At 43.5% G+C, this 27,997-nt stretch overlaps 2 protein-coding genes and 1 non-coding gene across 13 annotated transcripts; 2 read left to right on the top strand and 1 right to left on the bottom strand.

The window, feature by feature from the left end:
- The first annotated feature begins 47 nt into the window (after positions 1-47).
- Positions 48-26,293, top strand: LOC125764159 (protein unc-80 homolog). 9 transcript variants are annotated; one of them, XM_049428083.1, is made up of 36 exons: positions 103-636; positions 2,973-3,144; positions 4,137-4,163; positions 6,273-6,293; positions 6,367-6,512; positions 6,604-6,757; positions 6,819-7,029; positions 7,093-7,457; positions 7,526-7,716; positions 7,784-8,183; positions 8,248-8,360; positions 8,779-8,796; positions 9,124-9,274; positions 12,151-12,247; positions 12,319-12,600; positions 12,673-12,870; positions 13,631-13,976; positions 14,053-14,149; positions 14,216-14,660; positions 14,735-14,925; positions 14,996-15,208; positions 15,282-15,426; positions 15,488-15,653; positions 15,724-15,917; positions 15,986-16,129; positions 16,202-16,322; positions 16,394-16,589; positions 17,784-17,953; positions 18,023-18,590; positions 18,661-19,221; positions 19,281-19,446; positions 19,507-20,591; positions 20,664-20,812; positions 20,890-22,207; positions 22,278-22,446; positions 22,510-26,293. In XM_049428083.1, the coding sequence occupies exons 2-36, from the start codon at positions 3,001-3,003 to the stop codon at positions 23,559-23,561; spliced, it is 10,014 nt and encodes a 3,337-aa protein (XP_049284040.1). In that variant the 5' UTR covers positions 103-636; positions 2,973-3,000; the 3' UTR covers positions 23,562-26,293. The 9 variants fall into 9 exon arrangements, with proteins under 9 accessions (XP_049284038.1, XP_049284041.1, XP_049284037.1 ...); XM_049428081.1 differs by having other exon boundaries at positions 48-636; positions 14,237-14,660; positions 17,784-18,590; XM_049428084.1 differs by having other exon boundaries at positions 48-636; positions 13,688-13,976; positions 14,237-14,660; positions 17,784-18,590.
- Positions 16,001-27,996, bottom strand: LOC125764166 (vacuolar protein sorting-associated protein 72 homolog). 3 transcript variants are annotated; one of them, XM_049428095.1, is made up of 5 exons: positions 27,737-27,996; positions 27,233-27,663; positions 26,920-27,106; positions 26,349-26,844; positions 16,001-16,107 (listed from the first exon to the last, which is right to left on the bottom strand). In XM_049428095.1, exons 1-4 carry the CDS (start codon positions 27,868-27,870, stop codon positions 26,367-26,369), a joined length of 1,230 nt encoding a protein of 409 aa, XP_049284052.1. In that variant the 5' UTR covers positions 27,871-27,996; the 3' UTR covers positions 16,001-16,107; positions 26,349-26,366. The 3 variants fall into 3 exon arrangements, with proteins under 3 accessions (XP_049284052.1, XP_049284054.1, XP_049284053.1); XM_049428097.1 differs by lacking the exon at positions 16,001-16,107 and adding an exon at positions 26,262-26,280; XM_049428096.1 differs by lacking the exon at positions 16,001-16,107 and having other exon boundaries at positions 26,287-26,844.
- Trnat-cgu (transfer RNA threonine (anticodon CGU)) lies at positions 17,627-17,698 on the top strand. Its single transcript has one exon. It is a non-coding gene; the product is annotated as a tRNA-Thr (tRNA).
- Position 27,997: the final 1 nt, after the last annotated feature.

Genomic DNA, 27,997 nt, shown 5'->3' on the forward strand with positions numbered 1-27,997 from the left:
ACGTACAGAAGCGTTTTATCTAGAGAGCAACTGTTTTTTAAACATTAACCTCTACGTAATATTAATCGAGGAGAACATTTATTATTTAAAATTAACAAGATGACGTGTGTTTTGACCGCTTCCCATTGAATTCCGCTTAATTAAACTCTCAATCCAATCTCAATCCAATTTCGCTACACTCTCGCGCTCTCCGGGGATGCGTACTGCGATCGCTCATACGCGAGGAGACGCGCGTCTATTTCCTCTAGCAAACATTTTGCAAAAGCAACATCTACCGTATGCCGCCAACGAAGCAATAATACCAAAAAAAATCGGCCCGGTTCAACCCCCGCCAGAATCACGTGCATTTGTTTGTAAATAAACCTCCAAAATCGGACGCAACTGCGCCGGCGCACCCATTTACTGCGAGCGAGCGGAAATGCTCCCGATTCCGGACTACACAACTGTCACGAACGAGGTCGGCCATATATGCACGACGCGGCCGCCTCGGTCAAGCTGAAATTTTGCTCAGATTCAACAATTTTTCCAGTAGTGCAGCCATTACATCGCCCCGGGTCGGGGGTGCCTTTTGGTTGGGTTTCACTTCGCCGTTTTTCCCCCCGTTCTTTTGTGCTGAACATGTAAATTTCGTTTCCGGTAAGTTTAGTATTTGCGTATTTGCCGTGTTACGGTTCAAACTGGTTGGTTCGATAAACGGTGTTACGAATGATTGTGATAAATGATAAGTATACAAAACTTCACAAGCTGGCTGGCACCATGATGATTCGTCACCTTGTGTGGAGTGTGTATGTGTGCGTGCGTGTGTGTGTAGATTTTATCTGCACGGTGTAATGGTTATATAATTTTATCCAGCTGCCTTGCTTGCTGGAGCAAAATGTAAAATATTTTTCATATAGTGAAAATGAAGAAAATCGATGAAAAATTCTGGAAATGGTGCAATTAATGAAATTTGTGTAGTAGAAAAGGTTTTCCTCATTAGTTTCCTATTTTCTAATATGGCGGCCATGTACCTACTACAGGAAGTTGTAATGTAGCTGTATCGTGACAGTGTGTGAAGTGAGTGCTGCTTTGAAATTGGTTAATTCGTAACCAAAAAATGTTAATTCTAATACAAAACGTGCCTTTAAATGTGTTTTTCTCAACTACCTTACGTACATCAAAGCGTCAACAAAATGGCATTGATTAGCTTTGATAGATGTTATAAAATGGTTTACACATGAATGACCACCCAGTGAAAGTGGTTGCAATAATAATCGCTGGTAACAATTTTCCAGCACACAAACCCACACGACGTACGGTGCAAATCGAACCCGAGTGCCTGCGACGTGCCATACGAGCAGTTCAAGTGTGTTACATAAAACTTTTATGTTCCACAGACAGTAAAAATTGAACCACTCCCCAAGAAAGCTTCTCTGCCACCAGCATTCGGACACCGTTGCTTCCTGCACCTCCTTCACCTCCATCGCCTACATGGTACACTTTGATCTCACGGGCCAGGTCATACATGCCAGACCATCCATTCCACCAGTCCAGTCGCTGGGTGTCAATGTGTTGGTGTTAATGTATACCATGTAAACGTATCGTTCCACGCGCACACCTACAGCGTCCAAGTTTTCATCTTATCAAACAAACAAAAACAAACAAAAACAACAAAAAAGAAAAACCAAGGAAAATCTCCAGCCGAAAAGATGAAACTTTTCGATCGATAAAATCAGCTGTTGAATTTGACACTTGATGGCAGTCGCTCTCCCGACGTTCTCTCACATAACACACCCATTGATGGAGACGCCCGGTACCGTATAATATCGTCAACAAACGAAAGGCTCATCGACAGGGTTCGACACCAACACTAACTAGCACGACCAATACTATCGCAAACCCGGAACGATCCGTACGGTGTCCAACCAAACAAAAGTAAATGGCTATATGACTTTTCAATGCAATTGTCAGTGACTGGCCTGAGCGTCCACACAGGCAAATAACCATCAAAACTGCCCAAGAAAACATAAACAGAAGCATAATCGATGAAAATCCAATCAGATTATCCCGTTCGCATTTCATTACCCTGTGTTGCGCTGGGGCGCATAAAATCGAGCTCATCAACTGTTGCTGGTTGGGTATTGGGTCTTGGGTTTGAGTTTGGGTGTGACAATTTGCTAATAAAAAAAAGAAAAGCGAACTACACTAACGGGTGCCAAATTTTTCGCCTTCTCTCGCCTCTCGGCCTGTGGCATGTTTGTTTGTAAAAGCATCACCCCCCCGTGAACGGCGCTGTGCAATCGAACTCAACAGGTTCAATGAGGGTAAAAAGTGATGTCAGCTAGCGAGTAGCTAGTGGACATTTCCAACTACTTGATGAATGTAGCGTTGCCGTGTCCGGGTACCGTGTCTCGTGTCGCGCATGTTGTATGAAAGTTGGCAACTGTAGTGGTCTACCCGAAATGCAATTACGGTGGCTTCGTGATTGAAGATAAATTAATTTGTTGTTCTTGAACGATATCGTCGACTGGATCAGCTTGGACTGTTCGAATAGAGTTCGTTTGTGAAAGGGGTGGAATACAGAAAACTTAATTATGTCATTATGTGTTTGTGGAAATTATCGATTTTCCAAGGAAAAATGCAAACGTTCATTATAAATTCTAAGGAACTTCCCATGAAGGCATAATCACTCTAAATATTTTTGTGGTCAGATATAGTCCGTTGAGTTATTTGAAAGATTATGACAGTGAGTCAAATTTTCCATGATATGATACACAAAATGGATTGTAACGCTAAGATAAAGCGACTAAACATCCATTAATGGGACAGTCACTAACAAACCTAAGTATGATCCTTTGTTTTCCCTTGATTTTGTAATTGCGTGGTAGTAATTCCAGGTTTATATGAAGCAGGATGCTTCAATCATCCATACAATCAAACTGTATTTGAATTTTATGCTTAAAAACACACACAAAACCTCTCGTTTCGGATAGAACTCATCGTCACCCTGTTACTATCACCATGGCGAACGCTTCGTCCACCAACCCGATCGACGAGGGCCTCCAGGATCTGGGCGTTCCGGTGCCGGTGCAGACGTTTCTCTGGCAACAGATAGCCCCCTTCATTCGGCCGAAACTGGGCAAACTGCACGAGGCCAGCTGCATGGTACGTATGCCTGTTACCAGATAATATATTCCACCAGCGACTCGATTGCAAAATGACTGGCTCGGAAGAGGAGAATCGTTTGCAAACACACAACAACAATTAAACATCTGTTCCACAACATTAAACATGCAATAATCATTTCCATCGGATATCTTCTATAATGCAAATTTGTAAATAATCATTTAAGCTGTTTTCCATGTGGCAACGAACCGAAAGTGGTTCGTTTCAGCTGATCCCGGGCGGGATGTGTGCTGATACGCCATTAAGTGTTTATTAATTTTACAACATGAAACAAATTTTGCTTCAACATTTTTCAAACCCTTTTTCCGTTCGGTTTTTTTTGTTGTTGTGTCAATTATTTCTGTTTCATTTCATGCGGTTTTTGTTTCCGAACGAGCACTCTCTCCTCGTTCACAAGCGCTCATATTGTTCCATGTGTGTTAACAGTGTGACAATCGGTGTACATAATGTGCAGTGCAGGGAGAGTACATACAAGAAAAACAAAAGGATTAAAACAAAATGGTTAATCAGAAACATTATCATTACACCATGTCCCCATTTACCACTTGCCAAATACCCCTGAACATAATATAGCCGTGTGAATTGATGTTGGTTTTATTGCTTCTTCTTTTTTCTTTTCTCCATTTCCGCCAACAAAAACAAAAACAAAACTCTTCTCTCTTTTTCTCTCTTTCTCTTTTTCTTTCTTTTTGTGTGCGTGTGTGTCTCGCTATTGTCATCATGTGTGCCAAAAACAACTGCGTTTCGCAACAAAAAAAAACAACACTCACACACACACGAACCAAAAACCAAATTAAACAACAACCAATTTTGCCTCACTCTCCGTACCATTCCCTCCATCACACGATCATCACAAATTATGCGATCCAAACTAAAAAACAAAACTGAACTATTGCGGTCCATAAACATATGGTTACTCCCCCCCAATTACTCAATTCGAACGATGCAATACAAAATTTTGTGTACGATAGTTCTGTCAACACGCACCCGGACACCATGTAAGTGTAAATAACTACATGTGATATGTTGCAAAAGCTCATGCTTGATACATTTTCGTTTCGTAATAATAGCTTCTCGATTATCTCGCATCTTAGTGCTGTTGATCCACTTAGCCACATATCCGCGTAATGTAGACGAATTGGGGCGTAGAGTTTTCACGTAGTAGATGCTATTTCGGTTTTTTTCCCCATACACATTGTGTTAGTTTTATGGTATTTATGTCCTTTCCCACATGAACTAACGTTTCTTCATCGACAAAAGGCGAAAAACGCATTCTAATAATGCTGCGTTGCAAATTCTTCATCTTTGCTAGCTTATCACTATTCATCGCTATTACTCTTTACAGATTACGAGAGCACAGTAGTTTTTCTTACTCCAAATGAATTAGACTTACTAGCTTATAGGGTTTCCCTCCTTAATATGGTATATGCTTTCCATCTCACCCTGTATTATTAATATTTTCACTTTTTTGTTAAAATCTGATACATTCATCATCACTACTATCACCTTGATCATTATTATACGGCTTTGTTTTAGATGGCAGCGAGAGAAAAAATAAATACTTCATAGTTCATTTCGCAGCCTTGATGAGATATTCCATTAAGTGCATATAGAAAATATAATAAAACATATTTTGTAATAAAGATTGCATACTTTCGGGCAAAATGGCAACAACAAGCAAACAAGCAACTAAAACGCCTTAATTTATGCAATTTTGTAGCACTGCTATAATGTGATCTAGAGATGTGCAAAGTGAGTAAGAGTGAGATAGTGAGTTGAAACGTTGTATTGAACGAGTTTCGTTCACTCACCACGAGGAGTTTTAGTGACTCTTTTTCACTTACTCACTCAGGAGTGTAAGCATGTAGCCATGGTGAGTCGAGTCGCAAAAAGAGTAAATACGTGAGTTGGAACGAAAATGTGCGAGTGAGTTGAAACAATCTGTACAATACCCAAACTATCCAAATGAATATACTTATTCATCTACTTATTCATTCAATATACTTATTCATTCGCCTCTGCTTAGGAGATAGGCAAATTTATAGATTTTTTTTAAATATTTTTAATTTTTTTAATTTAAAGCATTGTTAGTAAAAAGAAACGTATTTCAACCCATTGGCATTAGAATAAATCAATTTATAAAATTTTGCAAAATTTCCCAAAAAAAACCAAGGCTAACCCCTTAGGACATTTTTGGGTTTTTAGATTTTTTTTATTTTTTTCTTATTTTTTATGCTTTCTTCTATTTAAAGCATTATTTGAGTGAAAAGAAACTTATTCCAACCAATTGGCATTAAAATAAATCAATTTTTAAAATTTTGCAAAATTTCCCCAAAAAAACCAAGGCTAACCCCTTAGGACATTTCTGGGTTTTCAGATTTTTTTTATTTTTTTCTTATTTTTTATGCTTTCTTCTATTTAAAGCATTATTTGAGTGAAAAGAAACTTATTCCAACCAATTGGCATTAAAATAAATCAATTTTTAAAATTTTGCAAAATTTCCCAAAAAAAGCTAAGGCTATAGCCTTAGTAAATTTTCAAATTTTTAGAATTTGTTCTAATTTAGTTTTTAGAATTAGAGACCACGGCTACATGCTTACACTCATGAGTGAGTAAAATGACCGAACCTTAACGTTTATATCGGGTTTTTTATGACTACGAAATGAATCGTTAAACGAGCTGACTCTTAACAACGACTCATTCACTCTGAGTTGACTCACTAAAAAAAGTTTTTATTCCCATCTCTAATGTGGTCTTTATTTTTTTTATTTACAAATAAAATCAACATTTGGGAAGCTTTTGTAGTAATCCTTCGTGTGCAACATGTAAATTAGAATCGTAGTGTCAAATAGTGACTTGTGAAAGTAAGCTTTAATCATATTATTATCATCACATCACAAAATGCTTGCAACATCGTACTGTTTTGCGCGTAGCATACTACTAAAACCGACGCATGAATGTGTGTGTGTTTTGTGTTACTTTTTAAGGTTTGTGAGCGTATATTGCATAGTAAAACGGTAAAACGATTTATATATCGAACACATTACAAACACATTAGCATCCACTGGTTCCAAGCCACCGTTACTAATTCATACTTTCATTCACAGGAGCTGAAGGAAGCGTGCAAGGTATAATTGTATAATTGGTTTATAAAACCAATCAAACAAAACTAACTGATGGCATATTTTGATTCCATTTCAGTCCTTCGAGAAGGTGCTTGTGCAGAACATACAGTTTGGCCTGTCACCATCACTAACGTCCGCACTGGAATCGATCCCAAGATGGCGTATTGTACAGGCTGCCTTACCGCACGTGATACACTGTGCCGGTGCCCTGATGCACAACCGGTAACAATCGGCAATCCCGCCTTCCTGTGCTAAATGAAATTCAACACCTCATTCCAATTGTCCTATTCGCATCCTGCCTTCTAATTCGCAGTGTCAAAGATCTACAGGCGCTCGGGTCGGCCGAAACCAAAATCCTTTATACGCTGCACTGGATACTACTGTTTGCTGCCGAAGAATGTGCAGATGCCGAAACGGACAAGGAAAATAATACGAACAATTACCTCTTCTCAATACCAACGATATCGGTGAGGATCGCTAAGTGTATGGCGATGAACCTTTGGTTGCTAACATTTCATTCCATTGTAGCTGTTCGTATTTTTGTTCGCTCCCATCGCCCACATGCTGAAGGAGTCTGACTTTCAAAACTTTCGGCTGGAAAATGGGCTGAAAATGTGGCAGGGAATGTGGGAATATCGTGCACCGAATGCACCTTGCTTCACGGCACCGGTCAAACCGAAGGCACGCAATTTACTGAACTCGGTTAGCACCACGCCATCGCCAGAGGTGTTCTCACCAAGTAAGTAATGAGTGTTCGGCGATTTTTATGCGGCGATCATATCTAGCAAGTTCTTGTTTGCAGAGAAAATGGAAAACATCGAATCACCCCCGAGCATCTACTCTGGCAACATCAAGCACGATGACGAGCTGTCGTTCGTATCGTCTCCAAAAGATTCCGTCTTTCCGGAAACCATCCCGGAAGAGGCGTCCAGCGTTGAGGAGGAGCGTGTAGTGATCTTTCGACTACCGATGGATGGTGGCGTACCGGATCCATCGTACTATACGGCCGACGCCAGTCTGCTGCATCATGGTGCCAAATTTAACAAACCATCGGCACATCAAACGCCGACCAGCAGCGGTATTGGCACGAGACCTCATCCACTGCACCAATCCGAACATCGCGGAGAACCTACAAGCTTCGATTTCGATAGGATTGACACGTACAGTGTAAGTTGGACGTTAGATTTTTGATGAAATCATTTGATCATGAAAACGTTTCCGATCTATTCCTGCAGAAAGATTCAAAGCCAAAGACAAGCTCCTCAACAGAGCGGGAGTCCTTCGATACAGATCCAAAAATGTCGCAAGGCCACAAGTGTGATGTTATAGCTGCCACCTTTCTGGATGTAGCCGTACTGCGATGTTTGTTCATTTCACACTGGCAAGAAGAAGGTGTATACTGGAGTTTACACTACCTCTACAATCGGTGCGTAGAATTGTAGAGATCCCACTTGCTTGTTGGAGCAAAAAAGTGACCTTATTCCATTTTCCAGATTGCGCGACATCAGCGAAGAAACGTCCGCCCTTCCATCCCACCCAAGACGACGATCAAACTCGCTACCCATACCGCAGATTGAGATTTCCCTCTATCAAGGTCCGAGCAGTAGCCGGGATAGCCCCAGCATCGGTTCAGCAAACAAAGACTATATCGAGATACCGGATCCACCGATCACTGCCCTGCTGGCGGATGCTCCGTACTACATCTCTAAACTTCCATCCGACGAATCGTCGCTTGGTCCGCTGAGTGAACGGAAGGGTAGCGAAAAGAAGCGTCGCGTTAAGATGGCCGATCTGCGCACATTGATCGAAACACGCATCCTGTCCAAATCTGATCGCGGCCTGGAAAAGATTGGACTCGATGCAAACACGAACGGGAAGCGTCTTCAACAGATGGTAAACGATGGCAATTGATTGATCTTCGTTAGGCTAACAATTTTGCATAACTTCTTCTTTGCAGGAGTGTCATCGCAGTTTGGACACGGGCGAACGACAGTTGTCCCGCTCGGCATCGATGATTTCGCGTGCACCATCAACGAACCTCGTAAAGGGGAAAAGTATGCCCAGTTTAAGGTATGTATCGTGAGCAGCGATTTGTTGACCACTTCATCCTCATCAGCATGAGTATCAATGGACCATTGCCATTATTGTTAAGGCGAGGCTACTCTATGAATTACCGCTTAACGAATCTAACGGACGTGAAGTTTCCATTTTTGTGAACCATTTAAAAATGCTATCTTTTCCTAGCTGTAATTGTTTAGTGTTAAGTTGATTCGTGAAGTAACAACAAATTTAAACAATTGTCTAGCCATCTATTTCCTCCGTAATTAGTCTTTCTCTCTTGTGAGTATGTGTGGCCAGCATCATGCGCTTTTTTCATCTAATTGTCTAGTGTTTGTAGTAAGGATCGTAACATTTAAAATCATTATCTATCTCTACTTTATTCCACTGTCGTATCTATTCGTTTAACCATCTGCAAAAACAATACCAGCTGTCTCATTGATGGCGGGTAAGTTTCTTTAAATTCGAAAGCGAACAACACCCCGAACACAAATCCGCTGTACTATCCTGCATTATTCGTGCACCTTCAATCATGAACGGTCCTTTCTGTTGCTTCCCAATATGGCTCACCAAAATTCAACCTTATTGGCACTGGAACTGAGCTGATTGGAAGAGTTTTTGTTTTTGGTTTTCAAAATTCGATATTCCTTCTCTAGTTGTTCAATGTTTAACATGTTCCCTAGCGTTGTAATGTCCCGTTGTTCGTAAAGGTGATATGTCGTACGAAACATAAATGCTGCCGCTTAACATCTCATTCTGTTACACAATTCTCTAGATGCCACCGAAACATCGAACCACCGCCGAAGGTTATCCGTAACGTTCAATCAAACGTACAGTCGAGACAATCGAGCACCACGCCAAAGTATCCGATTATTACCGTCACGGAGCACACGCCAACACCATCACCGGATTACATGAAACGACAGGTAGGGTAGCCACTAGTGTTGGGTCAAGTAGCTATTTTGCAAGAGCGGAGCGCACCGCTCTCGCTCTCTAAACTGTGCGGTGCGCTTGAGGTAGCTCCACACGGAGCGCTGCACACAGGAGCGATTGTGCGATGCACTCCCAGGAGCGAAGTTTCACACTTCACGGAGCGCATTCCTGCGCAGGAGCGATTCCTGCGATACAGCTACCTCTTTTTCCCGTGAGCTGTGCGGGAGCGCGCACAATAAGGAAAAATGAGGAAAATTTTACATTTTCTCAAACAGGGTAAGGAACTTGATTCCTCGATTAACTTCTGGCACCGACATCTGAGGGCATGGCCGTTCAAGAAGAAAATGTAGCCATTGATTCCATCTATCGACCACAGGTTAAAGATTGGAGATCCGTTAGATACCGACCGAGTTATAGGCAAAAGTTGGCGCAAAAATGAGGAAAATTTTACATTTTTTGAAACAGGGTAAGGAACTTGGTTCCTCGAATAACTTCTGGCACAGACATCTGAGGGCATGGCCGTCCAAGAAGAAAATGTAGCTATTGGTGCCATCTATTGACCACAGGTTAAAGATTGGCGATCCGTTGGATACCGACCGAGTTATAAGCAAAAGTTAGTGCAGAAATGAGCCTTAATAAATTTTCATTTTTTTTAATTTTTTGATTTTTTCATTATTTTTCACTCTTTTTTTTATTTAAAACATTATTTGAGTGAAAAGTAACTCATTGCAACCAATTGGCATCAAAATAAAACAATTTAATTTTTTTTGCAAAATTTCCCAAAAATATCGTAAGGGGTAAGCCTTATGAAATTTTCGAGTTGAATTTTTTTTTTAATTTTTTTCCGATTTTTTATTCTTTTTTGTGTTTAAAGCATTATTTGAGCGAAAAGAAACTTATTGCAACAAATTCGCATTAAAATAAAACAAATTTTTAAATTTTGCTAAATTGCTCAAAAAAATGGCAAGGGGTAAGCCTTATGAAATTTTCGAGTTGAAATTTTTTTTAAAATTTTTTCCGATTTTTTATTCTTTTTGTGTTTAAAGCATTATTTGAGCGAAAAGAAACTTATTGCAATAAATTTGCATTAAAATATATCACATTTATAAATTTTGCTAAATTGCTGAAAAATGAGGAAAATTTTACATTTTCTCAAACAGGGTATGGAACTTGGTTCCTCGATTAACTTCTGGTACAGACATCTGAGGGCATGGCCGTCCAAGAAGAATATGTAGCCATTGATGCCATCTATCGACCACAAGTTAAGGATTGGCGATCCGTTGGATACCAACAGAGTTATAGGCAAAACTTGGTGCAAAAATGAGGAAAATTTTACATTTTTTGAAACAGGGTATGGAACTTGGTTCCTCGAATAACTTCTGGCACAGACATCTGAGGGCATGGCCGTCCAAGGAGAAAATGTAGCCATTGGTGCCGTCTATCGACCGCAGGTTAAAGATTGGCGATCCGTTGGATATCGACCGAGTTATAGCCATAACTTGGTGTAAAAATGAGGAAAATTTTACATTTTCTCAAACAGGGTATGGAACTTGGTTCCTCGAATAACTTCTGGCACAGACATCTGAGGGCATGGCCGTTCAAGAAGAAAATGGAGCCATTGATTCCATCTATCGACCACAGGTTAAAGATTGGAGATCCGTTAGATACCGACCGAGTTATAGGCAAAAGTTGGCGCAAAAATGAGGAAAATTTTACATTTTTTGAAACAGGGTAAGGAACTTGGTTCCTCGAATAACTTCTGGCACAGACATCTGAGGGCATGGCCGTCCAAGAAGAAAATGTAGCCATTGGTGCCATCTATCGACCACAGGTTAAAGATTGGCGATCTGTTAGATATAGATCGAGTTATAGGCAAAAGTTGGTGTAAAAATGAGCCTTAATAAATTTTCATTTTTTTGAATTTATTGATTTTTCATTATTTTTCACTCTTTTTTTTATTTAAAACATTATTTGAATGAAAAGTAACTCATTGCAACCAATTGGCATCAAAATAAAACAATTTAAATTTTTTTGCAAAATTTCCCAAAAATATCGTAAGGGGTAAGCCTTATGAAATTTTCGAGTTGAATTTTTTTTTTTAAATTTTTTTCCGATTTTTTATTCTTTTTTGTGTTTAAAGCATTATTTGAGCGAAAAGAAACTTATTGCAACAAATTCGCATTAAAATAAAACAAATTTTTAAATTTTGCAAAATTGCTCAAAAAAATGGCAAGGGGTAAGCCTTATGAAATTTTCGAGTTGAAATTTTTTTTAAATTTTTTTCCGATTTTTTATTCTTTTTTGTGTTTAAAGCATTATTTGAGCGAAAAGAAACTTATTGCAACAAATTCGCATTAAAATAAAACAAATTTTTAAATTTTGCTAAATTGGTCAAAAAAATTGCAAGGAGTAAGCCTTATAAAATTTTCGAGTTGAAATTTTTTTTTAATTTTTTTGTTATTTTTTATTCTTTTTTTCTTTTGAAGCATTATTTGAGTGAAAAGAAACTTGTTTCAACCGATTTGCATTAAAATAAATCAATTTAAAAATTTTTGCAAAATTTCCCAAAAGCGCATCGCACAATCGCTCCTGTGTGTAGCGCTCCTTGTGGTGTGTAGCGCTCCGTACGGAGGCTACCTCTTTTTCGCATGGGACTTTAACGATCTTACACAGATCACGCTGGCCATTTCTGGTTTACTACACTTATTTTTTACCACGTAGCCGGAAAGTCAATCCTTGCTACGTGGGGGGGGGACGCTCCGGATGGGATTTGAACTCGGTCCTGCCGTGTGGACCGGCGCCGTTAATCACACACACTACCGGGCCGCATTCACAGTTCAAAAGTTTGATTCATTGCTGATCTTTGCAGGGTTCCATTGACTCGCAGCTAGACGCACTCAGTGCTGGCGGAAGTACAGGAATGTTTAAATCGCAGATGTTACGATCGCATACGGATTCTCATATCGGTAAGCAACTGTTCGATGTGTCAGGTGCACTTTCATTAATCTCGAAATGGATTTCTCATTCCAAAAAAAAGGTTACACATGCATCTCGGATGAAACTGAAGCACCCGGTTCGTGCTTCTACATCACTAAGGAGGGTACGATCGACTATGAGGTCGTTCTGCTGGCAGTGCATTGTGTGTTCAAGCGTGACTCAAGTGTCTGCACTCTGCGCGTACTGGAAGCGGGTCTCAACATTTGCGAGATTCTACTCGATCTGGGCGTAATGAAACTGGGTGACCATGCACATTCGCTAGCGATTGGTATCGTAAAACGAGCATTCATGCATCTCGGTTGTCCGCACGGCTGTAACGATGGTACGTTATTGTTAGCAATGCTGAAACGAAACAGAATCCCAATCTTTAGATAATCTTTCTTCATTCACTCAGCAAACCGTGGCCCACCGGCTGAAGTGTTACGTACCACTTGCAACTCCATCCTGTCGCGACTGTTGCGCCAGAATGGGAAAATCCTTAAGGCGAACTTGCGGGCATTCATCAAGGAGTCACCGATACATGAGATTACGGATTTCTTCCACGCGTATCTCGGCTTCTGTGTGGATCCAAGTTCGCTACTGTCACCGTTGAGTAAGTAACGCAAAACCACCAGATCAGATATTCACACGTGCGCAGGTTACAAACCTTGCTCCGTCTTGCTTTTTTTCCTGCTCGGTGTTGTACACACTCTTTGTTAAGCGGTTATGAGCTTCGTTTACTTATCCGAAGGGCCACGTAACCGTTGGAACGCTATGTCGCTAACCTATCATGTGTAATCTCTTTCATCCGCTGTCTCTCTCTCTCTACTTTGTGTGTTATCTAATTCTTAACCATATTTAAGTAAACTATTCATCTAACTATCGTTCAAAATTTACACTAGAAAGCCTCGAACGAATGCTAATACCGTGGCGTAATAGCATTTGAGGCTCGACGGATTGCGAATCTGTTGATCGGCTGCCGATCGGGAATCATCCATTTGAAGTAATGCGTTATATTCGTTACACTTGGTATCGTTTTTTGTAAAACGTAAACCTTTTGCCACTCGTTACTACTTTCTTCCCCGTTGCCTTTCACAAAATTCACCTTTCCTTTGGTTCTGAACAACATACACTCATTATTGTACTTCTTATGCTTCGTGTAGTAGCAGCGAACCGAATTGATGCTGTAAATAGAAAAGAGAAAAACAGTTTTAAAGTTATATTAGCGTATAGCAATAATCAGTTTGATTCAGTTCCATTTGGTTGTACGCTATATACACATACACACTTTCACTATATGTTAACACGTTTCCTGTTGCTTGTCCGAAGTAGAAAGCTTGCACGTATATGTGTTTCATCTTCACCTGATTCAGACCATAAGAGATCATCTGGCATAAAATCGTTGAACGCTGACTTTGGCGGTATATCAGGCGGCCAGGGCGGGTACGCGACCAACTTCGGCAGCGGACTGACCGGAGGCACGGAGAGTCAACTGATCGGGGCCATCTTCAAGACGCTCGCCACCCGGCTGGTACAATCGCTTAAGGAGCTCAAATCGCAGGACAACCTCTCGCTTTACTGTGACGTCCGGCAGCTCATCACCTACGTCAAGGGTGCCCACGGTGGTCCATTCCGTGTGGTAGCACTTAGCGGCATATTGGCAGTTACACCACGTCCTCACAAGCAGGCGCCAAACATGCAAACAACGCGTGTCATACGGTAAGCCAGTGTACGGACCATATCCCGATCAGACCACAATAACTAAACGCCCTTCACTGAACCCCGAACTTCACAGCCACCTGCCAACGAACGACATCCAGCTATTGCAGCAGGATGAGAAGGCACAGCGCAAGCTGCTGTTTAAGAAGAAGAGCACTTCCTCGACGTGTGTCGTAAGTAGAGCTAAATGTCCTCTTGGTGTACGTGACTCTCAATAAGTTAAATGCTTAAACACGTAGATCGTTCCTTTCCTGTTGCAGCTGTTAGAGACGGAGGGTTTTGAGGAGCCGAGCCGGGCCAGCCAGAGCCCGTTAAGCAATCTGCGCCGTAAGGGGCCGCAAGTGCGGCCCACCCTTACCCCTCGCCACAGCGAGCGGGCTTTACTATCTGATTCTACTTCCAGCTCGGAGCGCAACTCGGTCGGCAGACTGACAGGGATCGTGCGATGGTTCCGCCGTTCGAAGGACCGTGAATCGGTAGACCTGGAGTCGGGCATACTGGCGGCAAGTGGATCCGAGTCGATGGCAAACTTTATGCGGAAGGGTTCGCTCAACTTTCAGACACGGAACCGTGCGACAGAAGGTATCGGTAGGTCGATCCAGAAGGCGAAGCGGCGTCTCAACCGGTTGGGTCTTGGCAAGGGCAAGAAGAAGACGGGCGGTACCGAGGATGTTGGTGGAAGTTGTAAGTAGCACGTGTGTTTGATACAGGTAGACAAGAATACACCTCGGCAATACTGGTACACTTCTGTTCCGTAGATTTCAGCAGACGAAGTTCACTTGATGTTAGTGATGGACCACGCGAATCTGAAGTTGTAGTATTGAAGGAGCGACGTCTAATCCCAACGTCACCAGTTCGGGAAGGAATGGCTCGATTTGCCCTTCTTTTGGAGGTGTGCGCACCTGGCTCAGTTCCGGATCCCGCACTAATCACTGCATTGCTCGATCTGGTAAGCTAGTGTCATGCGATCAATCAAGCTAAAAAAACAACTAACATTTAACTCCGCTGTCTCCTACCAGCCACAAGCTCCGATTGTTGCTCGAGCGGCCTTCTTGGTCGAGTGTGCCCACTTTGTCCATCTGTGCAATCGTGGACAGTGGCCATCGTGGATGAAACAAAACTTGCCAGTCTTCAGACCATCCGGACCGGCAATGGGAACCCGCTCTGCAATGGCGGCCGGAACGCGACGTGCTCATGTTCTGCAACGTGCCGCTGGTAAAATGTTTCATCAGGTACGTACCATGTCCAGTCCTACGATGTTACGAACTCTAACGCCAGTCTAATTGCAACCCCTGTTTCTTCTAGTGGGGCGAAGCATTAGGCGCTCGGTTGAACGAGATGATCAACAACGATAAACTCACTTCAGAGCAGTTGGCAGCTAGTTTGTCTGATCCTGAAAAGCAGAAGCAATTGCTGCAACAAGACGAGGAGGAAGATTTCCTCGATGAGAGTACGTATATGTATGGAAATCGATGTGCATTAATTAATTCATTCGAATTGCATTCCCACAGCAAGCGTCAATCCACACGGCAACGATTGTCCACCGGCGCTGAAGCTGATCGCTTGTGTGCTTTTGCTCGAGATCACTGCCTTCCTAAGGGAAACGTACCAAACATTACCGAAGGCATCGCGACTATCCACCAAGGAGAAGCACACTCCTTGGGATAAAGTTTGCCGGTAAATAAACTCTCCACTGTGCCCCGGTGCTGGTGTGTTCTTCTCTAACATTGAGTTCTATCTCTTGCAGAGGTGAAACAAATCGCCGCTGGTCTATGGCCCTCAGCTCTATGGGTGGCCATTCCCAAACTTCAGCGCAGAGTCTACAATCGATAGCGGGACAGACGGAGCGAAAGATTTCGTTCGTACTGCAGGAACCGGACAACGAGTCAGAAAATAGTAGCAACACAACACTTACCATTCAGGGCGAGGAGAACGTACAGCGTACGTATTTGGACCGGCAAAAAACCACGTTGAGCCGATTAATGATGTTGGCTGATGATTATTTACAGAAGGGCAGAAGCGTACGTTGGCTACATCAAGAAACTTTCTGTTGCGCCGTGGCACTTCAGCTACTCCGGCCGGTGGATCATTCAAGCGACGATCACTGAAGCTACGCCGGGGTGCTAAAGATCTAAAGGAAGTAGAAAATGAATGTAAGCGTTTAGTGTGGCCTTGTTCCGTTCAATCGCGCATAGTTTACGTATGCTTTTTCTCTTTTTTTCTAGATCCGGTAAGACGTACCGATTCCATTCAATCCAAACGTAAGGTATCGTCCCTCTCCGACAGAAGCGATAACTCCGAACCGGGTCAAATCAGTGGTGGAGAAGAATCGCCAGGAATCTTGAGGTAAATTTGAACGTCCTACATCATCTTTAAATACACCAATTCAGCCAATGGAACCCGTATCTTCCCAACAGCGATGATCAACCACCGGAATCTCCATGCGATTCGAACGATTCTGACGAAACAACCAAGAATCTTCCGTGGCTTAAATCTGTATCCAACTTTCTGGGCTCGTTCAATTATTATTGTGATCATCAAAACTTTTGTCACCCGTACTGCTACCGGCGGCATATGCGTGCTGCTACAAAGCTAATACGAGCTATTCGCAAGGTATAGTATTGTGTTATAATTGTAATACTATTTTTAATATTTTCAACATATTGAACGTTCACTCACCGCGAGAAGTTTTAGTGACTCTTTTTTCACTTACTCACTCATGAGTGGAAGCATGTAGTCGTGAGTGAATCGAGTCGCAAAAAGAGTAAATACGTGAGTTGAAACGAAAATGAAATGAATCAAAACGTTTGATACGCATGAGTTGAAATGGAATACATGTACACAATACCCAAACTATCCAAACGAATATACTGCTCGTTCTGCCTAACTATCAAACCTGTATAAGCGAACAAGCGGGCTAGTCTGATCGGCAAGGACATGAACGGCCTCTGCTTAGGATATAGGCAAATTTATAGATTTTTTTTAATTTTTTTACTCTTTTTTTTACGTAAAGCATTATTTGAGTGAAAAGAAACTTAATTCAACCAATTCGCATTAAAGTAAATCAATTTAGAAAATTTTGCAAAATTACTCAAAAAAAGCTAAGGCTAACCAAGGACCCCTTAGGAAAATTTCGGGTTTTCAGATTTTTCTATTTTTTTCTTATTTTTTAAGCTTTCTTCTATTTAAAGCGTTATTTGAGTGAAAAGAAACTTAGTTCAACCAATTCGCATCAAAATAAATCCATTTTTAAAATTTTGCAAAATTACTCAAAAAAAGCTAAGGCCTTTGGAGATTTATGCTGTATTTTTGTATGACTCCGAAATGAGTCGTTAAACGAGCTGACTCCTAACAACGACTCATTCACTCTGAGTTGACTCACTAAAAAGAGTTGTTATTCTCATCTCTAGTTCAATCTCAAAATAATAATGTCCACCAAAGTTCGCGCAGTGCTTGTATGTCCACATCTGCTTTTGATTGCGTTCCCCTTTACAACATGCTGTTGGAAACGTTTTTACGGTGGTACGGTGCCGCTGTACACAAAGCCCAGGGGAAACAGCTCTACTGGAAGCGAAGGCAGAGAGCATGAATGACGCATGCGCTGACGTTGCTGTGTTTATATATAGACACGAATGGCAGCTCTTCAACAAGCCTCTTTAGCTCAGTGGTAGAGCGCTGGTCTCGTAAACCAGCGGTCGTGAGTTCAATCCTCACAGGAGGCAACATCCCGGAAAACTTTTTTGATGATAATTTTACCTTTTTTATGAACTATTTAATGACTCAACGACTGTTTTTCTCTGTTTCAAGGTGTACGGCGATGAGTTTGGGGTTACTCCGGTCACTTACGCCCAGCCGAACGAGTCTGCTAAGGGAACTACCCGTCGCGATCGATCCAAGCAAGGTCGCAAGGTGTCGGATCAGAGCTCGTCTCAGACGTCACCCTCCAAGCGCAAGGACAGCGTAACAAAACGTGATCGGTATGTTGCTTCTCGTTGCATATTGCTTTCTCAACTTCTTCTAATGCCTTACTCTCTATACACCATTAGGATCTTGCTGCAAGACGAGTCCGAACCAAACACCTCCCAATATTCGACGTTCATTCACGAACCGAAACACCACCAGGAAGATCCCCCGGTACTGAAGTACATCAAAAATCAAGTACGTGACGTGTTTCATGCTCCCATAGCGTCGCTCGTCAAAGGCGCTGCCGTGCTGACTGAGGAACAGTTCGTTGAGGTCATTCCGATTGCGTGGGAACTGCTGCTGGAAACTGATCAAGAAGTATCCGCAGCTTCCGCGGCCTTGTTCATACTGGCCTCGGTGAAGGCACCAAACACCGCTACGGACATCATGCAACGTTCGCTAAAGAACAAATGTCCCAACACTCGTATTCAGGCGATTCTACGCTACCAGGTGCTGTGGAAAAATCGATTCCAGGTGTGGCCTCGGATGGAAGAAGGCGCACATCTTTCGTTCAAGGTACCTCCGCCCGGTATTGAGTTTACGCTTCCATCGCCAAAGATTGGCATTGAAAGCTTACCGGTGGTTGATCCTCCCTGGATGCCTCGTCAGCAAAATAAAGATATGGAGGTCACATTGAACCAGGAGCGACATGTACGTTAGGAACAGCGTTTTAGTCTCAACCCTTTGGAGGAATGTTTTTTCACGAACCTTTCCATTTTAGCGTTCATTGGTTACGGCTACAAAAACGCGCAAGAAACAGCAAACGGAAGCGATCCGCCATGCGATGCTACAGCAGGAAGACAAACAGCGTTCGGAACGACAGAGTTTCCTTATCACTACGATTCCCATTACGCAGCAGGCAGCACACGAACCAGGACTAGATCACGGACCTGCTGAGGACCATGTCGAGGAAGAGGAGGACGGTACTAGGTCGGCTATTCATATGCATGCGGCGCATTCTCTGTTTCCGTCGTGCTTGTGCTCGTCCGTGATGCAGATCGTGGCGTGTTTGGACGATGCCGCCGTCAACTCGGACGGGTGTGCCGTATATGAAGTGGCTTATCAGGTCATCTGGATATGTCTCGTAGAAGATTCAGCCCTGTTTTTGCGATACGTGCTCGAACGCTTAACTCGCGATCATCAGGATCAGATGTTTAAGTTACTAAGACACCTGATCCGGTTCGTGCCGAGATTGCCTCAGCAGGCGGCATTCGCACTATACAACTACATCATAGGTTACGTGATGTTTTACGTACGATCGACGCATGAATGCAGTCAACAGGTAAGTCAGTGTGCTACAATTCAGCGACACGAGTTTGAAGATCTTGTTTCCGCTTTCAGTTGGTAGGATCCGCTTTATCCGTGCTTTGGATGGTAGTGCACAGCGTGCACGGAATAATGTTTAAGGACCTGAAACAGATTCTGCGCAAAGAGCAGTGTGATGCATCAATCCTACTAACAGCGAATGTGCCCTCCGCCAAGAAAATCATCGTTCACGGACCGGAAGGTAAGGTTGACAAAAGATAGTTATCCGGTACACGTTGCACTAATCCCCATTGTATTGCAGATGAAGGAGGAATACCGTCTCAGTTCCCAGTACAAGAAGACACACAGTTCTCTCAACTGCTCAGCGAGTCGTTGGACTTTTTCGGCATCGATGAGAAGAAGCACGCACAGCACGTGCTGGTAGACTACAAGAGCCACCAAATTCTGAACCCGAACTGGTACGTGCGCGATCTTTACTTCTTCAAACGGTCACAGTATCCACAATTGCGGCTGGTGGAGATGAAAACTGAGGAATCGTTCAATGCGCTGCAGCGTCAAGAATTGTGTAAAAAATTCGTCGAGATCGGGAAGGTCCATCTGACCTGGGCCATTCTGAAGAACGTAGACATGGTCGTGCAGCGGGTAGTGTTCCTGCACGAAGAGCTCATGAAGCTGCCATCATTCCCGCGTAAAGCGTTGGAGGTCGATCTAGATTTGCATCAGGGCGGTGAACTCGGCAAAGAACTGCTCGGACTGGATGTGCTGCACAAGTTCATGTGGGTACGGTTGATAGCGCGCATGTTCGAAGCGATGGCTGGTAACTTTGCCTATTCGGCCGATATTCAACTGTTTCTGAATGTGCTGTCCGGGGCCGCTCTGCTACATTCGGAAGATTCGTGCATCATGCGCTACGTCACGGCCACCTTCATTAATGCAGCGTCAAACTTTAAGAATATTTTCTCCACCAACGGGTACTTCATGATCATGCCGGCCATGTTGCAGGTGTACTCGCTTCATCAAACGAACAAGCTCGTCACAACCACGATCGAGTATGCGGTGAAACAGTTCTATCTTCTGAACCGGAAACCCTTCATACTGCAAATGTTTGGTTCCGTGTCGGCCATTCTCGACACGGATGAGAACGGTACGTACGGGGAGGCACATAAGGTGCAGTCGAGCTGTTTGTTCAATCTGTTGCTTAGCCTGGAGACACCATCGCCGGATCCGCTCAACATAGCGGAGTTGGTCAAAGAACCAAAGCCACTCAAGGCGATCGATTTCTGCTACCATGATGAAGATGAGATGGTGACGGTGTTGGATTGCATTACACTTTGCGTGATGGTTGTGTCCTATTCCGCTGAAAGTACACGCGGTTATCAGATGTTGGTAAGTGGGACAATGTGAGCTTGCGGAAAACGCCTGGAAACATAAAAAAATCTCCCCTATATCCTTTTACAGATCATTTTGGAAGCCATTTTGCCGTGCTACATGCAGCAGATTCAATCCTCTTCGTACATTCCACTGGAAGGGAAATGTGAACGGGATATTATTCTGCAACTTGCCGTGACGATTCGCACCATGGTGCACAATTGTGAGGGTTTATCGAAGTACGTTCTTGACAATTGTGGCCAAACATACAACAAGAATGCCTAGAAAAAGTTTTAACGAATTTCTCTCGCTTTAGGAGCTACAATGGTCCCTTCCGTAATAGCCCCGAGCACAAGGGATCCAGCCAGCGGAACTGTTCCCGAGGTCCTCCATGCTCTCCGGGGCTAGATTATGACGATGAGTCGCACGCGAAGTACGTCAGCGATATCGGACGCTCGAAGATGCTGAACGAATCGGTCGATGATTCGGAAACGATACGTGAATACCGACGTCCGCGTGACGTCCTGCTCTCGGTGGTGGGTGAGTTCATTATACAAGCCTCAACCAGACTTGCCGAACTAGCTCGCAAACAGGGAGAACCCAAACCGATGGAATTGCTCGACGTAAAGTGTCATGTTCGTTTAGCCGAAATAGCACACTCACTGCTGAAGGTGTCACCGTACGATCGCGAATCGATGGCATGCCGCGGATTGCAGCGTTACATGCTGTGCATCTTTCCGCGGGCCGAATGGGCCGATGACCACGGCATGAAACCAACGCTCGTTACCATTTTGCGCCGGCTGGATAAGGTGTTCCTGAAGATATCGAAAAAGTCATCGGTACGTCGGAACACCAACTGGGAGGCAGCTGCCGGTTTACTGAAGGGAGTTTCCGAAGCCATCATTCGCTATCCACACATCCTGCACTGGCGCGAAATGAAAGCACTGCTGACGAATGTGCAGAATCTGATCGTGAACGAGCCGGGCAACTTTCCCGAAGGTGTATCCGGTGCGGGTGCCGCCCTTATGTCGAAAAGTCCACCGGCATTCTTCTGCTCGAACGTGGTACGGCTAGTAGCACTGCAGGTGGTCAGTCCGATCGATTCTATCTCACACGGGCTGGAGCAAATTTGTGGCGGTAGTGCCGATTTCCCGACGCAGGAAAAGGCAGAAAGCTTCCTGATGCATCTGCTGATGCCACTCTGTCTGAAGGTTTGCAGCGGTCGGGGTATTTTTGATGTGGGCGAACTGAAGCAGTCGGACATCTCGTTTCTGGTGACGGCCGTTCTGAACGCCATGAGTCCAGTGGCGGGACGTACGACACAGATGGGTATGCAGACGAACCGCACTGGAGCGGATTTGCGTGCAGGATCGCTAACGTTCACTGGCAGCAGGGACGCAAAAAGACCGTCGAAAATTTCCAGCTCACTATATCAGGCCACCTTTCTGGCACTGCGTGTGCTGTGCATTTGTTTCGAAACACGGCTTTCGAACGAATGGCCACGGATTGCGCGGGTAATGCGTGATCTAGGGCGCCGCAATGAAGCGGCACCAGAGTTGTGGAGTTTCTTGGAGTTTGTTGTCACTCAGCGGACCCCGCTGTATATCGTACTAATGCCATTCATTATGCACAAGGTAATTTGGAATTCATGTTGGACTACGAACATCAATTTCTAACGGCTTTTCTTACACCCTTACCATGCAGATCTCGCAACCCCCTATCGGAGATCATGAGCGGCATATGCAGTTTTTGATACGAGAACGAATGCGTGGCACCCAACCGACGGGTGGTACTAAATCCCGTGGTGCTATTTTGCTGGAACTTTCGCGCGAGTTGCGCGAACTGAGAGAGGAGCTGGAAACGAGACGATATGGTATGATCACATCTTACTGATTACGTTGACAAGGGTAATAACTTTTCCGTACGCGCTTTACAGATCGGGACATGTCTACGGAAACGTCTAAACGTGATATTCCCAATATTCCACCCGCACCGGAACAGCAACCGGTACGCCATCAGCAGCGTCCATCGCTTATATCGATGCTGACCGGTGTACAGCCGCCGGGTGGTTTTCCTGCCTCACTTCAGCAACAGCAGCAGCAGGCAGATGCGCGAAGTGGTACCGGTATCTGTACCTCCAGCGATACCCTATCCCAGCAGACCCTTCAAGCTCCCAAGGGTGAGTCCCTGTCCAGCTCTACAACCACAACCAATCGTGATGCAGGGCTGTTGGCTGACTCCCAGAGTGCCGATCTGACGCTGACCTCATGCACCTTAGCCGATGCAGGCTCGGTAGATCTACAGGCTACCCCTGTCGGTCGGGAAGGACCCAACATAGGGGGTAGCATTCCGCACCTGTCACACTCCGTCTCGCTGCAGGCGTCCGGTGTGAAGACCCAACCACCCCGATTGCGTTTCGTATCGTCGGTCGAGTTTAAAACTTCTTCCGGGGAAACATCAACCACACCGCTCTCGCCCGACAGTCTGGCAGACGACAGTTCCGGCGAGAATCACAACAAACATCGGCTGCAACGATCGCGCGCTCAGAGCCGTAAAACGTTTCGGAATCGGCGTGGCATGCGGTCGAACAATTTTAACGAAACCAGCTACATACCCACCGTTACTGGAGGTGCCGGTCTATCAATGGTTGGACCATCGGTTCCCGGTACCGGTGGTGTTGGTGTGATACCGGGAGTTATGCCCGGGTCAGTCATTCCCGGTGGAGGACCTTCGGCGATGCCACCGATCGTCAATGAACCACCGTACGTGGAACCGCTGAATCGTGCCATTGCCACGCTTGGTGATCTTAGCTGGGATTCGGTTTCGCAAACGTCTTCCACATCCGGGTATCGCGATAACTACAGTCTGCAAACTGGACTGCTCTCGCCGGACGGTTCACTGTCGGGGAATGCTATGGGCGGACGCTCTTCATCGCAGCATTCGCTGCTGATGCTGTTTGAAACGCAGGATGAAGATACACTCATTTAAATTTGCTAACCCACCCAAACGAGGATCACGATCTGGCGGAGAACGCGATCCTTTTTTATTACTTTTACCCTATTGCTAGATCTTTGCAGTGGACGGCACTGAAATAAAACACAAAAATTTTATCGATAATGAAAGGCTGCTGGTCAATGTGACCATGTTGCAATCTCCCGGGAATGTGCCGGGTAGATTCGATGAACCGATTACGGATATAGGAAAATACGTGTTAACAAAAGTGAAACGAATAACTTTTTAAATGCACTTATAGTTAATCGCCACACGACACATCGTTTTGTTGTTCCGAATGGCATCGCCATACGCGGTGTACTAACTTCTCGGGCGACACTAACAAGTCAAACAAACAAACACAACAATTACACAACCTAGTGACTAAGTACGTCCATAGAGTAGCAGTCTGTGAAGATTCATGTTAACGTTTGTAGTCTGATAGAAGTGAGATTGATCAGGAAAGGGAAATGTTGTGTAATTTGGACAACAACATTGTTTATTAACAGCATATACAATAGTGTGTGAATTTATGTGTGTAAGTTGTTGGAATGTTTGCCAAAATGTATCAGTATTACAAAGCTGCACACTAACGTGTACCCCCGTGTACACGCTCGCCTCGCCCGTTTTGAGGTTCTGTGGGAGATCTTGGCTGTACTAATTTGCGAGATCGATGTGTAACGATCGGTTTGATGTTTAAATTTGTAACGTAAGTTGTTAAAATGGATGGAGATCACTATCAGTATGGTGGTGATGGGAGGTAGTGGGGTACATGTTACACGTTAGTTGTTAATCCTACATCCAATCAGTATTTTAAAAACAAAGCAAACGAATGATAACCAATATGATAAAGAAAACACTGCAAACCGTATCCACCAGTGCAAGGCACATGCAACAGTTTTACTTAGTTGTATTTTACACGAAAGCAACCAGAAGCCATAATGGATGTACTTGTGACATTCTTTGTAGTTGATTAGATTTTAACGAAACACAAGAATTAGGATTTTTCCGAGCATGGAAGAGAGAACATAAGGTCAACAGTATGGTTCGTTAGCAATCATACATATCCCACCCAGAGGCAAGCCGGCATACGTATGGCCACATTTTTACCAGTTTGAGAACGAAAACACACGCGTGTGTAGTTGTATGGAAAATGCGAAGAAACTAAATGGCTTGTAGGTTGAGAACCTTCCGATAGATGGCGCAAAATAGTAAACGAATTGTATGGAAGTGGTTTTTAGTAGTAGTGCCCCACTGTGGATGTTTTCAATGGGATTTTTGTTATGTTGTTTTGTACGAGTAATATTTATATATATACAGATACACACTCATACACAAATTCACACACACGGTATACACATAAAGATGATATATGTATATTGATTAGTTGTTTCAAATGGTAGACTTTTTCTACAAGAGGTGTATTTTGTTGTTCACACGTTAATCCTTTTGAGCATTATTCATGGTTGATAGATTTTAGCTTACTTTTTTAAGTGTGAAAATAGAACCGAGTGTAGTGTGGATAGCCATGAACACGAAGGTAACAGAAAGATAACAATCAATCAATACGTTCAAGACAGCAAACCTCTTGGCGACTGCGGAGAGGCAATATACTGGTCAGCTTAGAGTTCGGTGTTCGGTTGAACTAGTTAAAACAGTAAAAGAGGTTTCAATTTCCAATTCAAGCCAACGGCAGAGACGGCATCCCACCCCTAAGTATTCGTTGTCTCTTAAGTCGCATATGGCATCCTCTTTTCACTTTTCTAATCGAAAGGATTTTGTTTCAAGTATTCAAAAGTTATTTCAGGAATAGTTGTATAACCTGTAGCAAAAACAATTCGCCTATTTTCTTCACAACCACCAATCTAAAACTGATCCAGCTATCTGCCAATCGTTTTCGCAAAAGAAGTGTTTTGCGGCAGTACATACTTAAAGTATTTTAATAGACAAATCAATTGAAACGACTGTTAGCTGAAACTATGATAAACATTCAACATTAGAAGAAAACACGATAGGTACAGCATTGCCCAGTCCATAGGAAATCATACATCGATCACTTATTATAGAAAACCGTTCGTGCAGAGGAAGTTAACGATAGAAAAGCGGGAAAGATTGATCTTCGTTTTCGTGTGTGTTTTTTTTATAGGAAATGTTACGAATTGAATGATAAATACCATTTTACGTGTTTTAAATAAGCAAGCTAACGCAACCAGGCAAAACGGTATTGCGCGTATTTCAGGAGGTGCCACAACTATAAACCATTGCTAAACAGCCAATATATAACCTTTATACACAGCTTAACTAGCGTTTGCGGGCCTGTCATATATGTATTCCTCAGTAATGAGCGCCCTTGGATGGGACAGACAGAAATGCACCATGACTCTCCCCCCCTTACACACACACACATTCGTCTAGGAGCATAATACGCTATCCGTGTAACTTGTTGCCGTTGATGTCGTTGATTAATAGATAGATAGTTAACCAGCTAAGCTAGTCGGTTGAGAATAGGCAACTGTAACCGGGCTTGCAGTGTAACGCAACTGCCAAGCTTGGGATATCTATAGACGCAGCACCCTAGGAAGATAGTCTGATGTGAATGTGATAGTTGCATTGTTGTCTGTGGCTTTTTAAAACCAAATCTGTCCGAAATGGTAGTCAATCCGAGTAAAGGAACCACAAGTAAAGGACACACAAGTAAATAAATTGCCAATTTAACCTAAAAGAGTAAAGACACTTCTTCCGAAATGCTTTTTTATTACTATTACGCAATACAGTGGTGCTTACCGTTCGTTAATGCAGGAATCATTTCGTCGTCCCGGAGGAACCCGACACTATGGGTGTGGCAGAGTTTAATTTTACCGGACTGCCAGCTGTGGCGGTTGGCTTCGTAGAGCTAGCGCTGATGGAAGACTGCGTTTTCTTCATAGTCTTAACGCGGTATTCCTTTATCTTTTTGCGCCATTCTAACCAGCGAGCAACGTTCGGGTTGTCGAAGTTTCCACGCTCCTCTAGCTGCTGGTAGTACGCTTCGCGCAGTATCTTGAACGCTTGCATATTCCGGTAAGGTAGCTGCGTAATGGGATCAAAGTATCTGGCCGGCAGTCGGGTAACGGCACAAATTTGACGATGCTTACGACTCGTGTCGGGTTTGGGGAAGTACGATTCAAACACCTTGTTATCGATGTCATTTTCAAAGGTGATGAAGGTTCGCTCGTATTGACCAGTTACTTCCATCAGCGTTGTTTTTTTCCTGTTTCGTTTCACAGACTTTTCTCTCGTGCTAGGGGTAGGGGTGGGATAATAATTTACAAAGTTTTTATGGTTTTGTGAGACAATTGTTCGTTGAGCTGCTTACGTTTTCTCGACTGTATCGTCCGCTTCCTTCGGATCGCTTATGCTTAAAGGATCTACATCGGTATTGTGATCGTAAACTTCTTCTATGATGGGCATTGCAGTGGAAAAGTAACGTATTGTAGCACCAGTAAACTTTTTTTTAGTAGGTCTCATTTTTTGTTTTTCTAGTTCCATCCGTCGAAAGCGTTCTGTAACAAAACATTAGATCGATAGTAAGAAACTAATTAAACCTATACACAAACTTCCTACCAGCTCGTTACTAACATTTGATGTCAAATATAAACAGTAAATTTTAATGTACGATTTAAACTTACCCAAGGATTTCAGATTTTCCCGTTCAGTAATTCCCGCTTCCTCTAGCAGCTCCTCTTGCGTCGGTATATATTCCTCCGTTCTTATAACACGAGTCCGTTTGCGTTCCGCTTCGAAGCGTTGTTTAAGCCGGCTCTGTGTAGCGGCCGTTTTCGCTGCAGTTGACTTACGAAACGATTTGCGACCGGAATCGATTACGGTGAACTTTGGTCGCTTGCGAAGAGTTGATTGCCGTTCGTTTTTCGGCTTTGGTTCCTTCGTTTTCGGTGCCTGTTTTTTAGGGGCTGGCTCACGGTACGCCTTTGTTACAGTACCCACTTTGCGGCGTTTGCTTCCCTTTGCCGGTTCCTCTTCCACGTCAGAAATGGGCTCGTCGTTTTCATCGATACTGAAGTCGGAATCGATAATATCTTCTTCGTCGTCATTTTTCTGGCTGAAAAACACATGCAATAGGAAATGTTTTACGGCGGGAAATGGTTTAACAGCACCAGACAACTCTGCCATACACATAATCTCCATCGTCGACCGTCTCATTGAATCCACCGTAGGACGTTTTGTAGAATTCATCCTCTTCCTCTTCATTTAGCAAGGAGGCCATGCGTCGGCCGGCATTTGATCGTCGTTCCCGTGTAGCAGCCATTGTGTAGAATACTTAAGAAAAACTATTTGCCTCCTAAAAGATGTAATAACTCGAAGAAAATGTATGCCGCTCCGTTTCCGTTAACTATTTGCATGTAAACAACTCAAAGATACCGCTTGACAGCAAC

This window comes from Anopheles funestus, chromosome 2RL (genome assembly GCF_943734845.2).
Source record: "Anopheles funestus chromosome 2RL, idAnoFuneDA-416_04, whole genome shotgun sequence".
In the NCBI taxonomy this organism is placed as follows: Eukaryota; Metazoa; Arthropoda; class Insecta; order Diptera; family Culicidae; genus Anopheles; species Anopheles funestus.